Source organism: Pseudophryne corroboree, chromosome 2, assembly GCF_028390025.1.
Source record: "Pseudophryne corroboree isolate aPseCor3 chromosome 2, aPseCor3.hap2, whole genome shotgun sequence".
Lineage (NCBI taxonomy): Eukaryota > Metazoa > Chordata > Amphibia > Anura > Myobatrachidae > Pseudophryne > Pseudophryne corroboree.
In genome coordinates, this window is record NC_086445.1 from 547,022,654 (window position 1) to 547,040,230 (window position 17,577).

The 17,577-nt window shown below is 47.0% G+C and overlaps 1 protein-coding gene across 2 annotated transcripts in view; it reads left to right on the forward strand.

Moving 5' to 3' along the window:
• RRAGC (Ras related GTP binding C) overlaps positions 1 to 17,577 on the forward strand; it is a 172,299-nt gene that overhangs the window by 95,764 nt on the left and 58,958 nt on the right. For both annotated transcript variants that reach the window (XM_063954316.1, XM_063954315.1), the window contains one exon: positions 8,188 to 8,302. In XM_063954316.1, coding sequence (XP_063810386.1) covers positions 8,188 to 8,302 — 115 coding nt within the window. The remainder of the gene's footprint in view (positions 1 to 8,187; positions 8,303 to 17,577) is intronic.

Here is a 17,577-nt window from a genome sequence, read left to right on the forward strand (position 1 = left end):
GAAAAAAGTCAGCTATTTGGGCACCCTAACCGGGACTTTAGACGGGTTTATTCGCTATACACAGCTAAACCCCGTCTATTTGGGTGCAATAATTAATGGGCACACAAAGAACAATTGAGTTGCTGAGTCATACACCCATTAATTATAGCTGCACCCAAAACTATTTAATTCCCTCTAGTGTGATCTTCTCTTCTGTTTAAGTTGACAGTCTGTGCCCTGAAATACATGGATAATTGTATTGTTTTCAGGTCTGATGTTAACAAAAAGATCCTCCCATTTATCTTTAAAAATAACAACAAAAAGTATGAATGCTTTCTCTGTATGATAAATTACAAAGAAAAGGGCCCAAATTTTATGGCAACAGAAGAGTTTTTGGAGAGGGACTAGTACCGAGGCTAGGTAGGAGAGGGGCTCTTTAATATATTTTATGTAAATAGTAGTGCAGCTTTAACATGTATGTGGAAATACTTTATCCCAAATTGATTATTTATCAGATAATATTACAAACCTCAAACATTGAAATCTAAATATAGCTTATAACTAGAGATGAGCGGATTCGGTTTTACTCTGTTCTCAAAACCGAATCTTATTGGCTATCCAAAACACGTGACATCCGTGAGCCAATAAGATTCGGTTTTGAGAACCGAGTAAAACCGAGTAAAACCGAATCCGCTCATCTCTACTTATAACGTTATTACCAGACCAGTAGACCAAAAGCTGGAATCTGTAAGGGCAGATAAGAAAATGGGTAACTACAGCATAAAAATATATCAAAAGTGTATGCGCCTTGAGTCCTGTTGGAAAAAGAGTGCTATATAAATAAAATTATTGTTATTGTTGTTATTAGTGATGATACAGAGGATCAGCTGCCATGTGTAAGGTGACAGCAGTAGAAAGCAAATCGTTACAAACCTCTTCACCTGAATAATGCTCAGTAGGGGCGATTTTCAAATGTTTTTTTGGATGCCCAAAGTAATGGGTGCCTATCAGAGCAGTTCAGTTGTTGCTCCAATCGTGCGCCCATTACTTTTTCCCTAACGTCCTAGTGGATGCTGGGGACTCCGTAACAGACGGGCTCCGCAGGAGATAGGGCACTTTAAGAAAGCTTTGGATTCTGGGTGTGCACTGGCTTCTCCCTCTATGTCCCTCCTCTAGACCTTAGTTAGATCCTGTGCCCAGAGGATGAAGGGCGCACTGCAGGGAGCTCTCTTGAGTTCTTTGCTATAGAAAGCATTTTTGTTTTGGATTTGGAGCACTGCTGGCAACAGGCTCCCTGCATCGAGGGACTGAGGAGAGAGGGGCAGACCTACTTAACTGATAGGATCTGCTGCCTCGGCTACTGAACACCATTAGCTTCAGAGGGGGTGAACACAGGTTCGTCCTGGGCATCCACCCCCGGAGCCGCGCCGCCGTTCTCCTCACAGAGCCAGAAGAGCAGAAGCAAGAAGACGTCTCAGGCGGCAGAAGCCTTCAGCTTCACAGAAGTAACGCACAGCACTGCAGCTGTGCGTCATTGCTCCACATCACCTCGCACACTCCGGTCACTGTATGGGTGCAGGGCGCAGGGGGGGGCGCCCTGGGCAGCAATAGTTACACCTCTTGGATGGCAAATAGGTATATACATGTACAGCTGGGCACTGTACATGTATATAATTGAGCCCCCGCCATTTTTTCACGATTTTGAGCGGGATAGAAGCCCGCTGCCGAGGGGGCGGGGCTTCTCCCTCAGCACTCACCAGCGCCATTTCTCTCTCCACAGAACGCTGAGATGAAGCTCCCCGGACTCTCCCCTGATTACACACGGTGAAGGGGGTTTAAAAAGAGAGGGGGGGGTGGCACATAATTGGCGGATACAATATAATACAGCGCTACTGGGGGAAAAACATTCTGTGTTGGTCTCCAAAGTTGTTGCGCTGGGATGTGTGCTGGCATACTCTCTCTCTGTCTCTCCAAAGGGCCTTTCAGGGGATACTGTCTTCAGAAAAAGTTTCCCTGGGTGTGTGCAGCGTGTCGGTACGGGTGTGTCGACATGTTTGATGAGGAAGGCTCGCTAAATGTGGAGGGGGAGTGCTTGAATGTCAGGTCGCCGTCGGCAACGCCGACACCGGACTGGGTGGATATGCTAAATGTCTTGAATGCAAATGTTAATCTGCTGCATAAAAGATTAGACAAGGCTGAAGCTAGGGATCAGTCAGGTAGCCAGCCCGTGCCTGTCCCTGGGGAGCCAGGACCTTCAGGGTCTCAAAAGCGCCCCATATCCCAGGTCGCTGACACAGATACCGACACAGATACTGACTCTAGTGTCGACTATGAGGATGCAAAATTACAGCCGAAGGTGGCAAAAGGTATTAGGTACATGATTATTGCCATAAAGGAGGTTTTGCATATCACGGAAGAACCCCCTGTCCCTGACACGAGGGTTCACATGTATAAAGGGAAAAGGCCTGAGGTCACGTTTCCGTCCTCATTTGAGCTAAGCGAATTATGCGAAAAGGCTTGGGAATCTCCAGATCGGAGACTACAGGTTCCCAAAAGGATTCTCATGGCGTATCCCTTTCCACAGAAGGATCGGATACGATGGGAATCTGCGCCTAAAGTAGACAAGGCACTGACACGCTTATCCAAGAAAGTGGCACTGCCTTCTCCGGATACAGCTTCCCTCAAGGATCCTGCTGATCGCAAGCAGGAAATCACCCTGAAGCACATTTACACACATTCAGGAACTATAGTTAGGCCGGCCATGGCGTCGGCCTGGGTTTGTAGTGCTGTTGTGGCATTGGCAGACTCCTTATCTACGGAGATTGACACCTTAGATAGGGATACCATCCAAATGACCATGGAGCATATCAGAGATGCTGCCTTCTATATGAGGGATGCTCAGAGAGACATTTGTTTACTAAGCTCTAGAATAAACGCTATGTCTATTTCTGCTAGGCGGCTCTTGAGGACCCGACAGTGGACGGGAGACGCCAACTCGAAGCGGCATATGGAGTCATTGCCGTACAAGGGGGAGGAGTTGTTTGGAGAAGGCCTCTCGGACCTAGTCTCTACTGCTACGGCTGGTAAATCAAATTTTTTACCTTATGTTCCCCCGCAGCATTCTAAGAAGGTACCGCATTATCAAATGCAGTCCTTTCGTTCCAATAAAAACAAGAAGGTACGTGGATCGTCCTTCGTTGCCAGAGGTAAAGGCAAGGGAAAACGGCTGCTCTCAGCTAGTTCCCAGGAGCAGAAGTCCTCCCCTGCTTCCGCAAAGTCCACAGCATGACGCTGGGGCTTTCCGGGGGGGGGGGGGTCAGATCAAGTGGGGGCACGTCTTCGTCTTTTCAGCCACGTCTGGGTTCAATCACAGGTGGATCCCTGGGCAATAGAAATTGTTTCCCAGGGATACAGACTGGAATTCGAAGACGTGCCCCCTCGCCGGTTTTTCAAATCGCCTCTGCCAGCTTCCCCGTCAGAGAGGGAGCTAGTGTTAGCGGCAATTCACAAATTGTACATTCAACTGGTGATAATCAAGGTTCCTCATCTCCAGCAAGGAGAGGGTTATTATTCATCCCTGTTTGTGGTACCGAAACCGGACGGTTCGGTCAGACCCATTCTAAAATCCCTGAACCTGTACTTGAAGAGGTTCAAGTTCAAAATGGAATCGCTCAGAATGGTCATCGCCAGCCTGGAGGGAGGGGATTGGATGGTGTCCCTGGACATAAAGGATGCGTACCTTCATGTTCCGATTTTCCCCCCTCACCAGGAGTTTCTGAGATTTGCAGTACAGGATTGTCACTATCAATTTCAGACGTTGCCGTTTGGTCTTTCCACTACCCTGAGAATTTTCACCAAGGTAATGGCGGAAATGATGGTGCTCCTGCGCAAGCAGGGAGTCACAATTATCCCGTACTTGGACGATCTCCTTATAAAGGCGAGATCTCGGGAGAAGTTGCTGGACAGCGTGTCTCTGTCCGTGAAGACGTTGCAGAGGCACGGTTGGATTCTCAATTTACCGAAATCCCAGCTAGTACCTGCAACGCGTCTGACCTTTTTGGGCCTGATTCTAGACACAGACAAAAAAAGAGTTTTTCTTCCGGTGGAGAAGGCTCAGGAGCTCATAGCCCTGGTCAGGAACCTTTTAAAGCCAAAAAAGGTTTCTGTGCATCATTGCACAAAAGTTCTGGGGAAGATGGTGGCTTCATACGAGGCCATCCCCTTCGGCAGGTTCCATGCGAGGACCTTCCAATGGGACCTATTGGACAAATGGTCCGGGTCCCATCTACATTTGTAGAAACGGATCACCCTGTCTCCCAGGGCCAGGGTATCTCTCCTGTGGTGGCTGCACAGTGCTCACCTCCTAGAGGGTCGCAGGTTCGGCATTCAGGACTGGATCCTGGTGACCACGGACGCGAGCCTCCGAGGTTGGGGAGCTGTCGCACTGGGAAGAAATTTCCAAGGTCTCTGGTCAAGCCTAGAGACTTGTCTCCACATCAATGTCCTGGAGTTAAGGGCCATTTACAACGCCCTACGCCAGGCGGAGGAATGGCTTCAGAACAAACCGGTTCTGATTCAGTCGGACAATGTCACAGCAGTGGCTCATGTAAACCGCCAGGGCGGCACAAGGAGCAGAGTGGCCATGGCAGAGGCGTCCAGGATTCTGCGCTGGGCGGAAGGCCATGTAAGCGCGCTATCAGCCGTGTTCCTCCCGGGGGTGGACAACTGGGAGGCGGACTTCCTCAGCAGGCACGACCTGCATCCGGGAGAGTGGGGACTTCATCAAGAAGTCTTCACACAGATCGTGGATCGGTGGGAACTGCCTCAAATAGACATGATGGTGTCCCGTCTCAACAAAAAGCTAAAGAGGTATTGCGCCAGGTCAAGAGACCCTCAGGCGGTAGCGGTAGACGCTCTGGTGACACCATGGGTGTTCAGATCGGTCTATGTGTTTCCTCCTCTGCCTCTCATACCCAAGGTGTTGAGATTAATAAGACTAAGAAGGGTCAGAGCAATTCTCATTGTTCCAGATTGGCCAAGGAGGACTTGGTATCTGGATCTGCAAGAGTTGCTCACAGAAGATCCGTGGCCTCTTCCTCTAAGGCAGGACCTGCTGCATCAGGGGCCCTGTCTGTTCCAAGACTTACCGCGGCTGCGTTTGATGGCATGGCGGTTGAACGCCGGATCCTAGCGGAAAAAGGGATTCCGGAGAAGGTCTTTCCTACCCTGATCAAGGCTAGGAAGGATGTGACATCGAAACATTATCACCGTATATGGCGTAAATATGTTTCTTGGTGTGAGGCCAGAGCTGCTACTACGGAGGAGTTCCATTTGGGCCGTTTGCTTCACTTCCTTCAAACGGGAGTGAATTTGGGCCTAAAATTAGGGTCCATAAAGGTCCAAATTTCGGCCTTATCCATTTTCTTTCAAAGAGAATTGGCTTCTCTTCCTGAAGTACAGACTTTTGTGAAGGGCGTGCTCCATATTCAGCCTCCCTTTGTGCCTCCGGTGGCGCCTTGGGATCTTAACGTGGTATTAAGTTTCCTCAAGTCACCTTGGTTTGAACCACTCAAAACAGTGGAGTTGAAATACCTCACTTGGAAAGTGGTCATGTTGTTGGCCTTAGCTTCTGCAAGGCGTGTTTCAGAATTAGCGGCTTTATCATATAAAAGCCCATACCTAATTTTTCACGTGGATAGGGCAGAGTTGAGGACTCGGCCTCAATTTCTGCCCAAGGTGGTCTCATCTTTTCATATGAACCTACCTATTGTCGTGCCTGTGGCTACTCGTGACTTGGAGGACTCTGAGTCCCTGGATGTGGTCAGGGCTTTGAAGATTTATGTGACCAGAACAGCTAGGACCAGGAAGACGGAAGCTCTGTTTGTTCTGTATGCGGCCAACAAGGTTGGCGCTCCTGCTTCAAAGCAGACTATTGCTCACTGGATCTGTAACACAATTCAGCAGGCGCATTCTACGGCAGGATTGCCATTACCTAAATCGGTTAAGGCCCATTCCACTAGGAAGGTGGGCTCTTCTTGGGCGGCTGCCCGAGGGGTCTCGGCATTACAGCTTTGCCGAGCGGCTACTTGGTCAGGTTCCAACACTTTTGCGAAGTTCTATAAGTTTGATACCCTGGCTGAGGAGGACCTTGTGTTTGCTCAATCGGTGCTGCAGAGTCATCCGCAGTCTCCCGCCCGTTTGGGAGCTTTGGTATAATCCCCATGGTCCTTACGGAGTCCCCAACATCCACTAGGACGTTAGAGAAAATAAGATTTTACTTACCGGTAAATCTATTACTCGTAGTCCGTAGTGGATGCTGGGCGCCCGTCCCAAGTGCGGACTTCTTCTGCAAGACTTGTATATAGTTATTGCTTCAATAAGGGTTATATTATAGTTGGTCGGTCTTGAACCGAGGCTATGTTAATTGTTCATACTGTTAACTGGGTAGTTTATCACAAGTTATACGGTGTGATTGGTGTGGCTGGTATGAATCTCGCCCTTGGATTACAAAAATCCTTTCCTCGTACTGTTCATATCCTCTGGGCACAGTTTCTCTAACTGAGGTCTGGAGGAGGGACTTAGAGGGAGGAGCCAGTGCACACCCAGAACCAAAGCTTTCTTAAAGTGCCCTATCTCCTGCGGAGCCCGTCTGTTCCCCATGGTCCTTACGGAGTCCCCAGCATCCACTACGGACTACGAGAAATAGATTTACCGGTAAGTAAAATCTTATTTTAAGCGCCAAAAGCATGTTGAACCCAACTAAAATAGTGCTCACAATGCCAAAAAACTCCCCTTTGGGCACCCAATTCTGCTTGCCACCTTGGAAGTCTGTGAGCAGAAATGTCGGTGGAGATCACGTCCAAACAGCAAAACAAATGAATTGCTATCATTGGTGCCATGTAGTGGCTGTCAGCTAAAAAACAATTCAGTCACCGCCAATATCTCTTTAGAAATTGCAGACCTCCATTTTAGACATGTCTAGTATTACAGGTTATTAGTTTAAAAGCGTAATAATACAACTGCCTTCAGGGACCCATAAATAGTAATTTTCTGATCAGGGCTAAGGCCTGCATTCAGCTGGGATCGGTAAAGTACAATAATCGCAATCAAGCGATATTTGTACTTCTGTGTATGTGCAGAGGCTGCTACGCGTGTGTTCGAACTAGCAAAGTGCGATTTGCATCCTTGAGGGTATGCAATCACACTTTGGGGGGTATTCAATTAAGTGCCGTTTTTTCGACTGGCTAAAAAACTGCATTAATTCGTCACGGTATTCAATTGGGGTCTTGTTTTTTAATCCATTTTCGCCCGGCATGGGCAAAAATTGCGCAAAGAAACAGGCAAAAATCTCTTGCGAATTCACCAAAACACGTGTATCGGCAGCAAATTCGCCAATACACGTGGTTTTCGCCAATGTCTAAATTTTTCGACCAGTCAAAAAAACATGTCAGAACATAGAATAGGTCGAATGTAAATTCGACCTAAAAACGTGCAAAAAGTCGTGTTTTTTTTTTCAACTGGTCAAAAAAACTACACTTTTTGAATACCCCCTTTTGCGTGACAGCGTCGGTGGGGACGGTGATGAACAGTTGCAGGGGAGTGGTCTGGCTAATGCAGTCATGGCTGGACTGTTTTCGGGGCGGCTGCATACGCAGCCATGCTGCATATACAGGTTGGCATCTGCTACTTCCTGGTCAGCGATGCAATTAGATTGCGATCACAATGCTGGGCGGGACTTGGCATGCTGGGCGGCCCCCATCATGTGATCACAAGCAGTAGCAGATTCTGCTATTTAGCAGAATCTGCTACTGAACCTGAATAGGATTTTAAGTGTAGTATAGAAATTGAGCGATGCATGGCAGATTATTAAACCTCACACAGCCTCTTGTTTGTCAGCCTAGGTGGCCAGGGTGTTGCAGGGTGTCATTGTTGGTTTAGTCATCTCCCCTGAATTGTAAACCATGATCATTTCTATCTGCTTACAAGCTATGCCCTTAAAAATGTGTATTGACAGTTAAAGTTACCCAAACCTTGATTGAAACAGGATATTCAGAATTTGTGAGCTCTACATCATGACTGTCTGATGGCCCTCCATTCCTCGGCCATTTGTCAAAACTATAGGTGCTTTTCAGGCTCCATGCAGTCCATTATAGGCTTGTGTGCTTGTATGATGCTTGTTTTTATATGTATGTTTTCTTTTTCTTTCAGCTTCTACTTGACAAGTATTTATGACCACTCTATATTTGAAGCCTTCAGTAAAGTTGTGCAGAAACTTATCCCACAGTTGCCAACTCTAGAAAACTTGCTAAACATTTTTATATCTGTAAGTATATTTTGCTTTAACCCAGCAATAATTATGCATTCTCTGTGTGTATACATTAGAATGGTAATTGTTATACGCATTTTTATTTAATTTAAATATAGGGTTGTGTCTGATAATTAGTGACACATTTAGAGTTTCATATTTATCACTGGTCTTGAGGCTTGTGCAGCAGATAGTTTTCCTGAGTGTTTGTCTATTTGTGTTTCCTGCAGACAGCAATATTCAGTAGTGATAACACCGCTACCTATTGTTTTATATTTCAATGATAACAGACGCGGACGTTGAGAATAAAAGCTACAAAGAGCTCTGTATTTACATTCAGTTGCATTGCATGTAATTGTATCTATTAACAAAAAGTATACCCTGCCTAATATAGTTTGTAAATAAAAATATGTACTGGGATGAAATTACAGCCATATGCATCACAAGTTTTGCCTCACACCCCACAGAGGAGCTGACGTAGACTTATAATGCTTGTGCTACTGTAATAGGTAATGTCACCCCATTGTCTTTAACTGCACAATTTTAATCATAAAATATCTGTTTAAATAAAAGGTATACTAGTAATATCAAGGAAAGACAACTTTTTAATACATTTAGTCATTGTCCATTTTTTTTATGTAAATATAAAATCCTTTCTAATAGTATACTGTAATACAAAAGATAGACAATTTTGTTTTTGAACATTTATTTGTTCTTTTCAGCTTAATGGAAATTGTGTGCTCCACTTCAGTGAGCACTGCTATTCTCAGACCTAGGGGATTACCGGTTTTCTTGGCCGTTTGCATTACTTTGTGGTGGTTAAAGTGAAGTTTAATGAAACAATAGTACCCGAATTTCTATAGCCTGAGAACACAGCAGCTTACAATTTTGTGGGAGAAAACTTTGTACAAACACCTTTTGGTTAAAAGGAGGAAATATATTGTTGAACTAAAGAATGATTCATTGAGTATTTTGTAACATAATTTCCAATTAGATTGATTTGAATCTATTCACTCTTTTATAATTGGCGTCAATTTTATTGAGATTATTTTACCTTGTGAAGAACATTGACAAATTGATTTTTTAAATTACTTCCTTACACAGCAAATGCTTTTTCAGAGCGTGACAGTGAAACATTTACCGTTATACTAAACATAATCATAGACACAAATTATCAGTTAATATGTTATTGTTTAGTTATTTCTCTTACATATTTTTTTCCTTTTTAGTTTTTAATTTGGACAGAGATAAACAGATTCATAATTTTTACTAGTTTGATAAGAAGTAACTAATACCTGCTGTACACTAACTTATTCTTTGTTCTTGAAGGAAGAGTAGGAAATTGAAAGGCTACTGTCAATATGAATCAAATTGCTTGTCAGTTTTAGTGGCAGAGGGCCTTTTTCAGATCTGATCGCTGTTGCAAATTTGTTAGCAGATGGGCAAAACCATGTGCACTGCAGGGGGGCAGATATAACATGTACAGAGAGAGTAAAGGCCCATATAGACGGCAGAGATGTGTGCTTATTATGGGTGGCTTATTTTGTTTCTGTGCAGAGTAAATACTGGCTGCTTTATTTTTACACTGCAATTTAGATTGCAGATTCAACACATCCCACCCAAATCTAACTCTCTCTGCAAATGTTATATCTGCCTCCCCTGCAGTGCACATGGTTTTGCCCAACTGCTAACAAATTTGCTGCTGCAGATTCAGTTAGCCGCAGGACTTAAGTTCTTAGCTATTCGGTTACTGCCCAATTTCTAGCTCTGGTACTTGCAGCTGACGTATGTTCACACTCCCAAGTTAAGTGCATGAGGCTGCAAGGATAAAAAATCTATGTTAAATGCGCACCATCTGCGGATTACTGCGCGGGGTAGCGCTAATAATTGAGTAACTCCAGCACAAGTTGCAGTCGTGCGATAAACACCTCAGCTAATTGAATCTGCACCATATAGATCAGGGCATCTCCATTTAACACTTACATTCGCATTTTATACCACTTTCTTTGTTTTGTATCCATGTATTTCTCTGACGTCCTAAGTGGATGCTGGGACTCCGTAAGGACCATGGGGAATAGCGGCTCCGCAGGAGACTGGGCACAACTAAAGAAAGCTTTAGGACTACCTGGTGTGCACTGGCTCCTCCCCCTATGACCCTCCTCCAGACCTCAGTTAGAATCTTGTGCCCGGCTGAGCTGGATGCACACTAGGGGCTCTCCTGAGCTCCTAGAAAAGAAAGTATATTTTAGGTTTTTTATTTTCAGTGAGATCTGCTGGCAACAGACTCACTGCTACGAGGGACTAAGGGGAGAAGAAGCGAACCTACCTGATTGGAGCTAGTTTGGGCTTCTTAGGCTACTGGACACCATTAGCTCCAGAGGGATCGAACACAGGACCCGACCTCGATCGTTCGGTCCCGGAGCCGCGCCGCCGTCCCCCTTACAGAGCCAGAAGCATGAAGATGGTCCTGAAAATCGGCGGCAGAAGACTTCGGTCTTCAACAAGGTAGCGCACAGCACTGCAGCTGTGCGCCATTGCTCCTCATGCACACCTCACACTCCGGTCACTGATGGGTGCAGGGCGCTGGGGGGGGGGCGCTCTGAGCAGCAATATTAACACCTTGGCTGGCAAATTAATCACAATATATAGTCCTAGAGGCTATATATGTGAAAAATACCCCTGCCAGAGATCCATAAAAAGCGGGAGAAAGTCAGCTGAAAAAGGGGCGGGGCTATCTCCCTCAGCACACTGGCGCCATTTTCTCTTCACAGTGCAGCTGGAAGACAGCTCCCCAGGCTCTCCCCTGTCGTTTTCAGGCTCAAAGGGTTAAAAAGAGAAGGGGGGCACTAAATTTAGGCACAATATTGTGTATTATAGCAGCTATAAGGGAAAAATCACTGTGGGAAGTGTGAATCCCTGTATTATATAGCGCTTTGGTTTGTGCTGGCATACTCTCTCTCTGTCTCCCCAAAGGACTTTGTGGGGTCCTGTCCTCAGTCAGAGCATTCCCTGTGTGTGTGCGGTGTGTCGGTACGGCTGTGTCGACATGTTGATGAGGAAGGTTACGTGGAAGGCGGAGCAGATGCCGATAAATGGGATGTCGCCCCCTGTGGGGCTGACACCAGAGTGGATGGGATAGGTGGTAGGTATTAACCGACAGTGTCAACTCCTTACATAAAAGGCTGGATGACGTAACAGCTGTGGGACAGCCGGCTTCTCAGCCCGCGCCTGCCCAGGCGTCTCAAAGGCCATCAGGGGCTCAAAAAACGCCCGCTACCTCAGATGGCAGACACAGATGTCGACACGAAGTCTGACTCCAGTGTCGACGAGGTTGAGACATATACACAATCCACTAGGAACATCCGTTGCATGAGCTCGGCAATGAAAAATGGATTACACATTTCTGACATTAACCCGAGTACCACAAAACAGGGGTTTTATGTTGGGGAGAAAAAGCAACCAGTGTTTTGTTCCCCCATCAGATGAGTGAATGAAGTGTGTGAAGAGGCGTGGGTTCCCCCGATAAGAAACTGGTAATTTCTAAAAGTTACTGATGGCGTACCCTTTCCCGCCAGAGGATAGGTCACGTTGGGAGATATCCCCTAGGGTGGATAAGGCGCTCACACGTTTGTCAAAAAAGGTGGCACTGTTGTCTTAGGATACGGCCACTTTGAAGGAGCCTGCTGAAAAAAAACAGAAGGCTATCCTGAAGTCTGTATATACACACTCAGGTACTATACTGAGACCTGCAATTGCCTCAGCATGGATAGTGCTGCTGCAGCGGGGTCTGTTACCCTGTCAGGACAGGGATACTATTTGGCTAACCATAGAGCATATTAAAGATGTAGTCTTATATATGAGGGATGCACAGAGGGATATTTGCCGGCTGGCATCCAGAATTAATGCAATGTCCATTCTGCCAGGAGGGTATTAGGGACCCGGCAGTGGACAGGTGATGCTGACTTTAAAAGGCACATCTGCCTTATAAGGGTGAGGAATTGTTGGGGATGGTCTCTGGGACCTCGTATCCACAGCAACAGCTGGGAAGAATTTTTTTTTACCTCAGGTTTCCTCACAGCCTAAGAAAGCACTGTATTATCAGGTACAGCCCTTTCGGCTTCAGAAAAGCAAGCGGGTCAAAGGCGCTTCCTTTCTGCACAGAGTCAAGGGAAGAGGGAAAAAAGCTGCACCAGACAGCCAGTTCCCAGGATCAAAAATCTTCCCCCGCTTCCTCTGAGTCCGCCGCATGACGCTGGGGCTCCACAGGTAGAGCCAGGTGCGGTGGGGGCGCGTTTCGGGAACTTCAGCGACCAGTGGGCTCGCTCACAGGTGGATCCCTGGGTTCTGCAAGTAGTATCACAGGGATACAAGCTGGAGTTCGAGGCGTCTCCCCCTCGCCGTTACCTCAAATCAGCCTTGCCTGCTGCCCTCGGAGAAAGGGGAGGTAGTACTGGCGGCAATTTACAAGCTGTACTTCCAGCTGGGGATAATCAAGGAACCCCTCCTTCAACAAGGCCGGGGTTACTATTCCACAATGTTTGTGGTACCGAAACCAGTCGGTTCGGTGAGACCCATTCTAAAATTGAAATCCTTGAACACTTATATACGAAGGTTCAAGTTCAAAAAGGGCGGTTATTGCAAGCCTGGAAGAAGGGGATTACATGGTATCACTGGACATCAAGGATGCTTACCTGCATGTCCCCATTTACCCTCCTCACCAGGAGTACCTCAGGATTGTGGTACAGGACTGTCATTACCAATTCCAGACATTGCCGTTGGTCTGTCCCCGGCACCGAGGGTATTTACCAAGGTAATGGCCGTAATGATGATACTCCTTCAAAAATAATAAAAAAAGGGAGTTATAATTATCCCTACTTGGACGATCTCCTTATAAAGGCGAGGTCCAGGGAGCAGTTCTTGGTCGGAGTAGCACTATCTCGGGAAGTGCTACAACAGCACGACTGGATTCTGAATATTCCAAAGTCGCAGCTGGTTCCTACGACGCGTCTACTGTTCCTGGGTTTGGTTCTGGACACAGAACAGGAAAAAGTGTTTCTCCCGGAGGAGAAGGCCAAGGAGTTGTCATCTCTAGTCAGAGAACTCCTAAAACAAATACAGGTGTCGGTGCATCAATGCACGCGAGTCCTGGGTAAGATGGTAGCTTCTTACGAAAAAATTCCATTCGCAGGTTCCATGCAAGGATCTTCCAGTGGGATCTGTTGGACAAGTGGTCCAGGTCGCATTTTCAGTAGTGATGAGCACCGGAAATTTTTCGGGTTTTGGGTTCGGTTCCGCGGCCGTGTTTTGGGTTCGAACGCGTTTTGGCAAAACCTCACCGAATTTTTTTTGTCGGATTCGGGTGTGTTTTGGATTCGGGTGTTTTTTTCAAAAAACCCTAAAAAACAGCTTAAATCATAGAATTTGGGGGTCATTTTGATCCCAAAGTATTATTAACCTCAATAACCATAATTTCCACTCATTTTCAGTCTATTCTGAACACCTCACACCTCACAATATTATTTTTAGTCCTAAAATTTGCACCGAGGTCGCTGGATGGCTAAGCTAAGCGACCCAAGTGGCCGACACAAACACCTGGCCCATCTAGGAGTGGCACTGCAGTGTCACACAGGATGGCCCTTCCAAAAAACACTCCCCAAACAGCACATGACGCAAAGAAAAACAGAGGCGCAATGAGGTAGCTGTGTGAGTAAGCTAAGCGACCCTAGTGGCCGACACAAACACCTGGCCCATCTAGGAGTGGCACTGCAGTGTCACGCAGGATGGCCCTTCCAAAAAACACTCCCCAAACAGCACATGACGCAAAGAAAAACAGAGGCGCAATGAGGTAGCTGTGTGAGTAAGCTAAGCGACCCTAGTGGCCGACACAAACACCTGGCCCATCTAGGAGTGGCACTGCAGTGTCACGCAGGATGGCCCTTCCAAAAAACACTCCCCAAACAGCACATGACGCAAAGAAAAATGAAAGAAAAAAGAGGTGCAAGATGGAATTGTCCTTGGGCCCTCCCACCCACCCTTATGTTGTATAAACAGGACATGTACACTTTAACCAACCCATCATTTCAGTGACAGGGTCTGCCACACGACTGTGACTGAAATGACGGGTTGGTTTGGACCCCCACCAAAAAAGAAGCAATTAATCTCTCCTTGCACAAACTGGCTCTACAGAGGCAAGATGTCCACCTCATCATCATCCTCCGATATATCACCGTGTACATCCCCCTCCTCACAGATTATCAATTCGTCCCCACTGGAATCCACCATCTCAGCTCCCTGTGTACTTTGTGGAGGCAATTGCTGCTGGTCAATGTCTCCACGGAGGAATTGATTATAATTCATTTTAATGAACATCATCTTCTCCACATTTTCTGTATGTAACCTCTTACGCCGATTGCTGACAAGGTGAGCGGCGGCACTAAACACTCTTTCGGAGTACACACTTGTGGGAGGGCAACTTAGGTAGAATAAAGCCAGTTTGTGCAAGGGCCTCCAAATTGCCTCTTTTTCCTGCCAGTATAAGTACGGACTGTCTGACGTGCCTACTTGGATGCGGTCACTCATATAATCCTCCACCATTCTTTCAATGGGGAGAGAATCATATGCAGTGACAGTAGACGACATGTCCGTAATCGTTGGCAGGTCCTTCAGTCCGGACCAGATGTCGGCATCAGCAGTCGCTCCAGACTGCCCTGCATCACCGCCAGCGGGTGGGCTCGGAATTCTGAGCCTTTTCCTCGCACCCCCAGTTGCGGGAGAATGTGAAGGAGGAGATGTTGACAGGTCGCGTTCCGCTTGACTTGACAATTTTGTCACCAGCAGTTCTTTGAACCCCAGCAGACTTGTGTCTGCCGGAAAGAGAGATCCAAGGTAGGTTTTAAATCTAGGATCGAGCACGGTGGCCAAAATGTAGTGCTCTGATTTCAACAGATTGACCACCCGTGAATCCTTGTTAAGCGAATTAAGGGCTCCATCCACAAGTCCCACATGCCTAGCGGAATTGCTCTGTGTTAGCTCCTCCTTCAATGTCTCCAGCTTCTTCTGCAAAAGCCTGATGAGGGGAATGACCTGACTCAGGCTGGCAGTGTCTGAACTGACTTCACGTGTGGCAAGTTCAAAAGGTTGCAGAACCTTGCACAACGTTGAAATCATTCTCCACTGCGCTTGAGACAGGTGCATTCCACCTCCTATATCGTGCTCAGTTGTATAGGCTTGAATGGCCTTTTGCTGCTCCTCCAACCTCTGAAGCATATAGAGGGTTGAATTCCACCTCGTTACCACTTCTTGCTTCAGATGATGGCAGGGCAGGTTCAGGCGTTTTTGGTGGTGCTCCAGTCTTCTGTACGTGGTGCCTGTACGCCGAAAGTGTCCCGCAATTCTTCTGGCCACCGACGGCATCTCTTGCACGCCCCTCTCGTTTTTTAAATAATTCTGCACCACCAAATTCAAGGTATGTGCAAAACATGGGACGTGCTGGAATTTGCCCAGATTTAATGCACACACAATATTGCTGGCGTTGTCCGATGCCACAAATCCACAGGAGAGTCCAATTGGGGTAAGCCATTCTGCGATGATCTTCCTCAGTTGCCGTAAGAGGTTTTTAGCTGTGTGCGTATTCTGGAAAGCGGTGATACAAAGCGTAGCCTGCCTAGGAAAGAGTTGGCGTTTGCGAGATGCTGCTACTGGTGCCGCCGCTGCTGTTCTTGCGGCGGGAGTCCATACATCTACCCAGTGGGCTGTCACAGTCATATAGTCCTGAGTCTGCCCTGCACATGTCCGTGGTTAAGTGGACATTGGGTACAACTGCATTTTTTAGGACACTGGTGAGTCTTTTTCTGAGGTCTGTGTACATTTTCGGTATCGCCTGCCTAGAGAAATGGAACCTAGATGGTATTTGGTACCGGGGACACAGTACCTCCAACAAGTCTCTAGTTGCCTCTGCAGTAATGATGGATACCGGAACCACGTTTCTCACCGCCCAGGATGCCAAGGCCTCAGTTATCCGCTTTGCAGCAGGATGACTGCTGTGATATTTCATCTTCCTCGCAAAGGACTGTTGGACAGTCAATTGCTTGGTGGAAGTAGTAAAAGTGGTCTTACGAGTACGACTTCCCCTCTGGGATGACCATCGACTCCCAGCAGCGCCAGCAGCAGTAGGCGTTACACGCAAGGATGCATCGGAGGAATCCCAGGCAGGAGAGGACTCGTCATAATTGCCAGTGACATGGCCTGCAGGACTATTGGCATTCCTGGGGAAGGAGGAAATTGACACTGAGGGAGTTGGTGGGGTGGTTTGCGTGAGCTTGGTTACAAGAGGAAGGGATTTACTGGTCAGTGGACTGCTTCCGCTGTCGCCCAAAGTTTTTGAACTTGTCACTGACTTATGATGAATGCGCTGCAGGTGACGTATAAGGGAGGATGTTCCGAGGTGGTTAACGTCCTTACCCCTACTTATTACAGCTTGACAAAGGCAACACACGGCTTGACAAATGTTGTCCGCATTTCTGTTGAAATACTTCCACACCGAAGAGCTGATTTTTTTGGTATTTTCACCAGGCATGTCAATGGCCCTATTCCTCCCACGGACAACAGGTGTCTCCCCGGGTGCCTGACTTAAACAAACCACCTCACCATCAGAATCCTCCTGGTCAATTTCCTCCCCAGCGCCAGCAACACCCATATCCTCCTCATCCTGGTGTACTTCAACACTGACATCTTCAATCTGACTATCAGGAACTGGACTGCGGGTGCTCCTTCCAGCACTTGCAGGGTGCGTGCAAATGGTGGAAGGCGCATGCTCTTCACGTCCAGTGTTGGGAAGGTCAGGCATCGCAAACGACACAATTGGACTCTCCTTGTGGATTTGTGATTTCGAAGAACGCACAGTTCTTTGCTGTGCTTTTGCCAGCTTGAGTCTTTTCATTTTTCTAGCGAGAGGCTGAGTGCTTCCATCCTCATGTGAAGCTGAACCACTAGCCATGAACATAGGCCAGGGCCTCAGCCGTTCCTTGCCACTCCGTGTGGTAAATGGCATATTGGCAAGTTTACGCTTCTCCGACGACCATTTTATTTTAGATTTTTGAGTCCTTTTTTTACTGATATTTGGTGTTTTGGATTTTACATGCTCTGTACTATGACATTGGGCATCGGCAGACGACGTTGCTGGCATTTCATCGTCTCGGCCATGACTAGTGGCAGCAGCTTCAGCACGAGGTGGAAGTCGATCTTGATCTTTCCCTATTTTTGGAACCTCAACATTTTTGTTCTCCATATTTTAA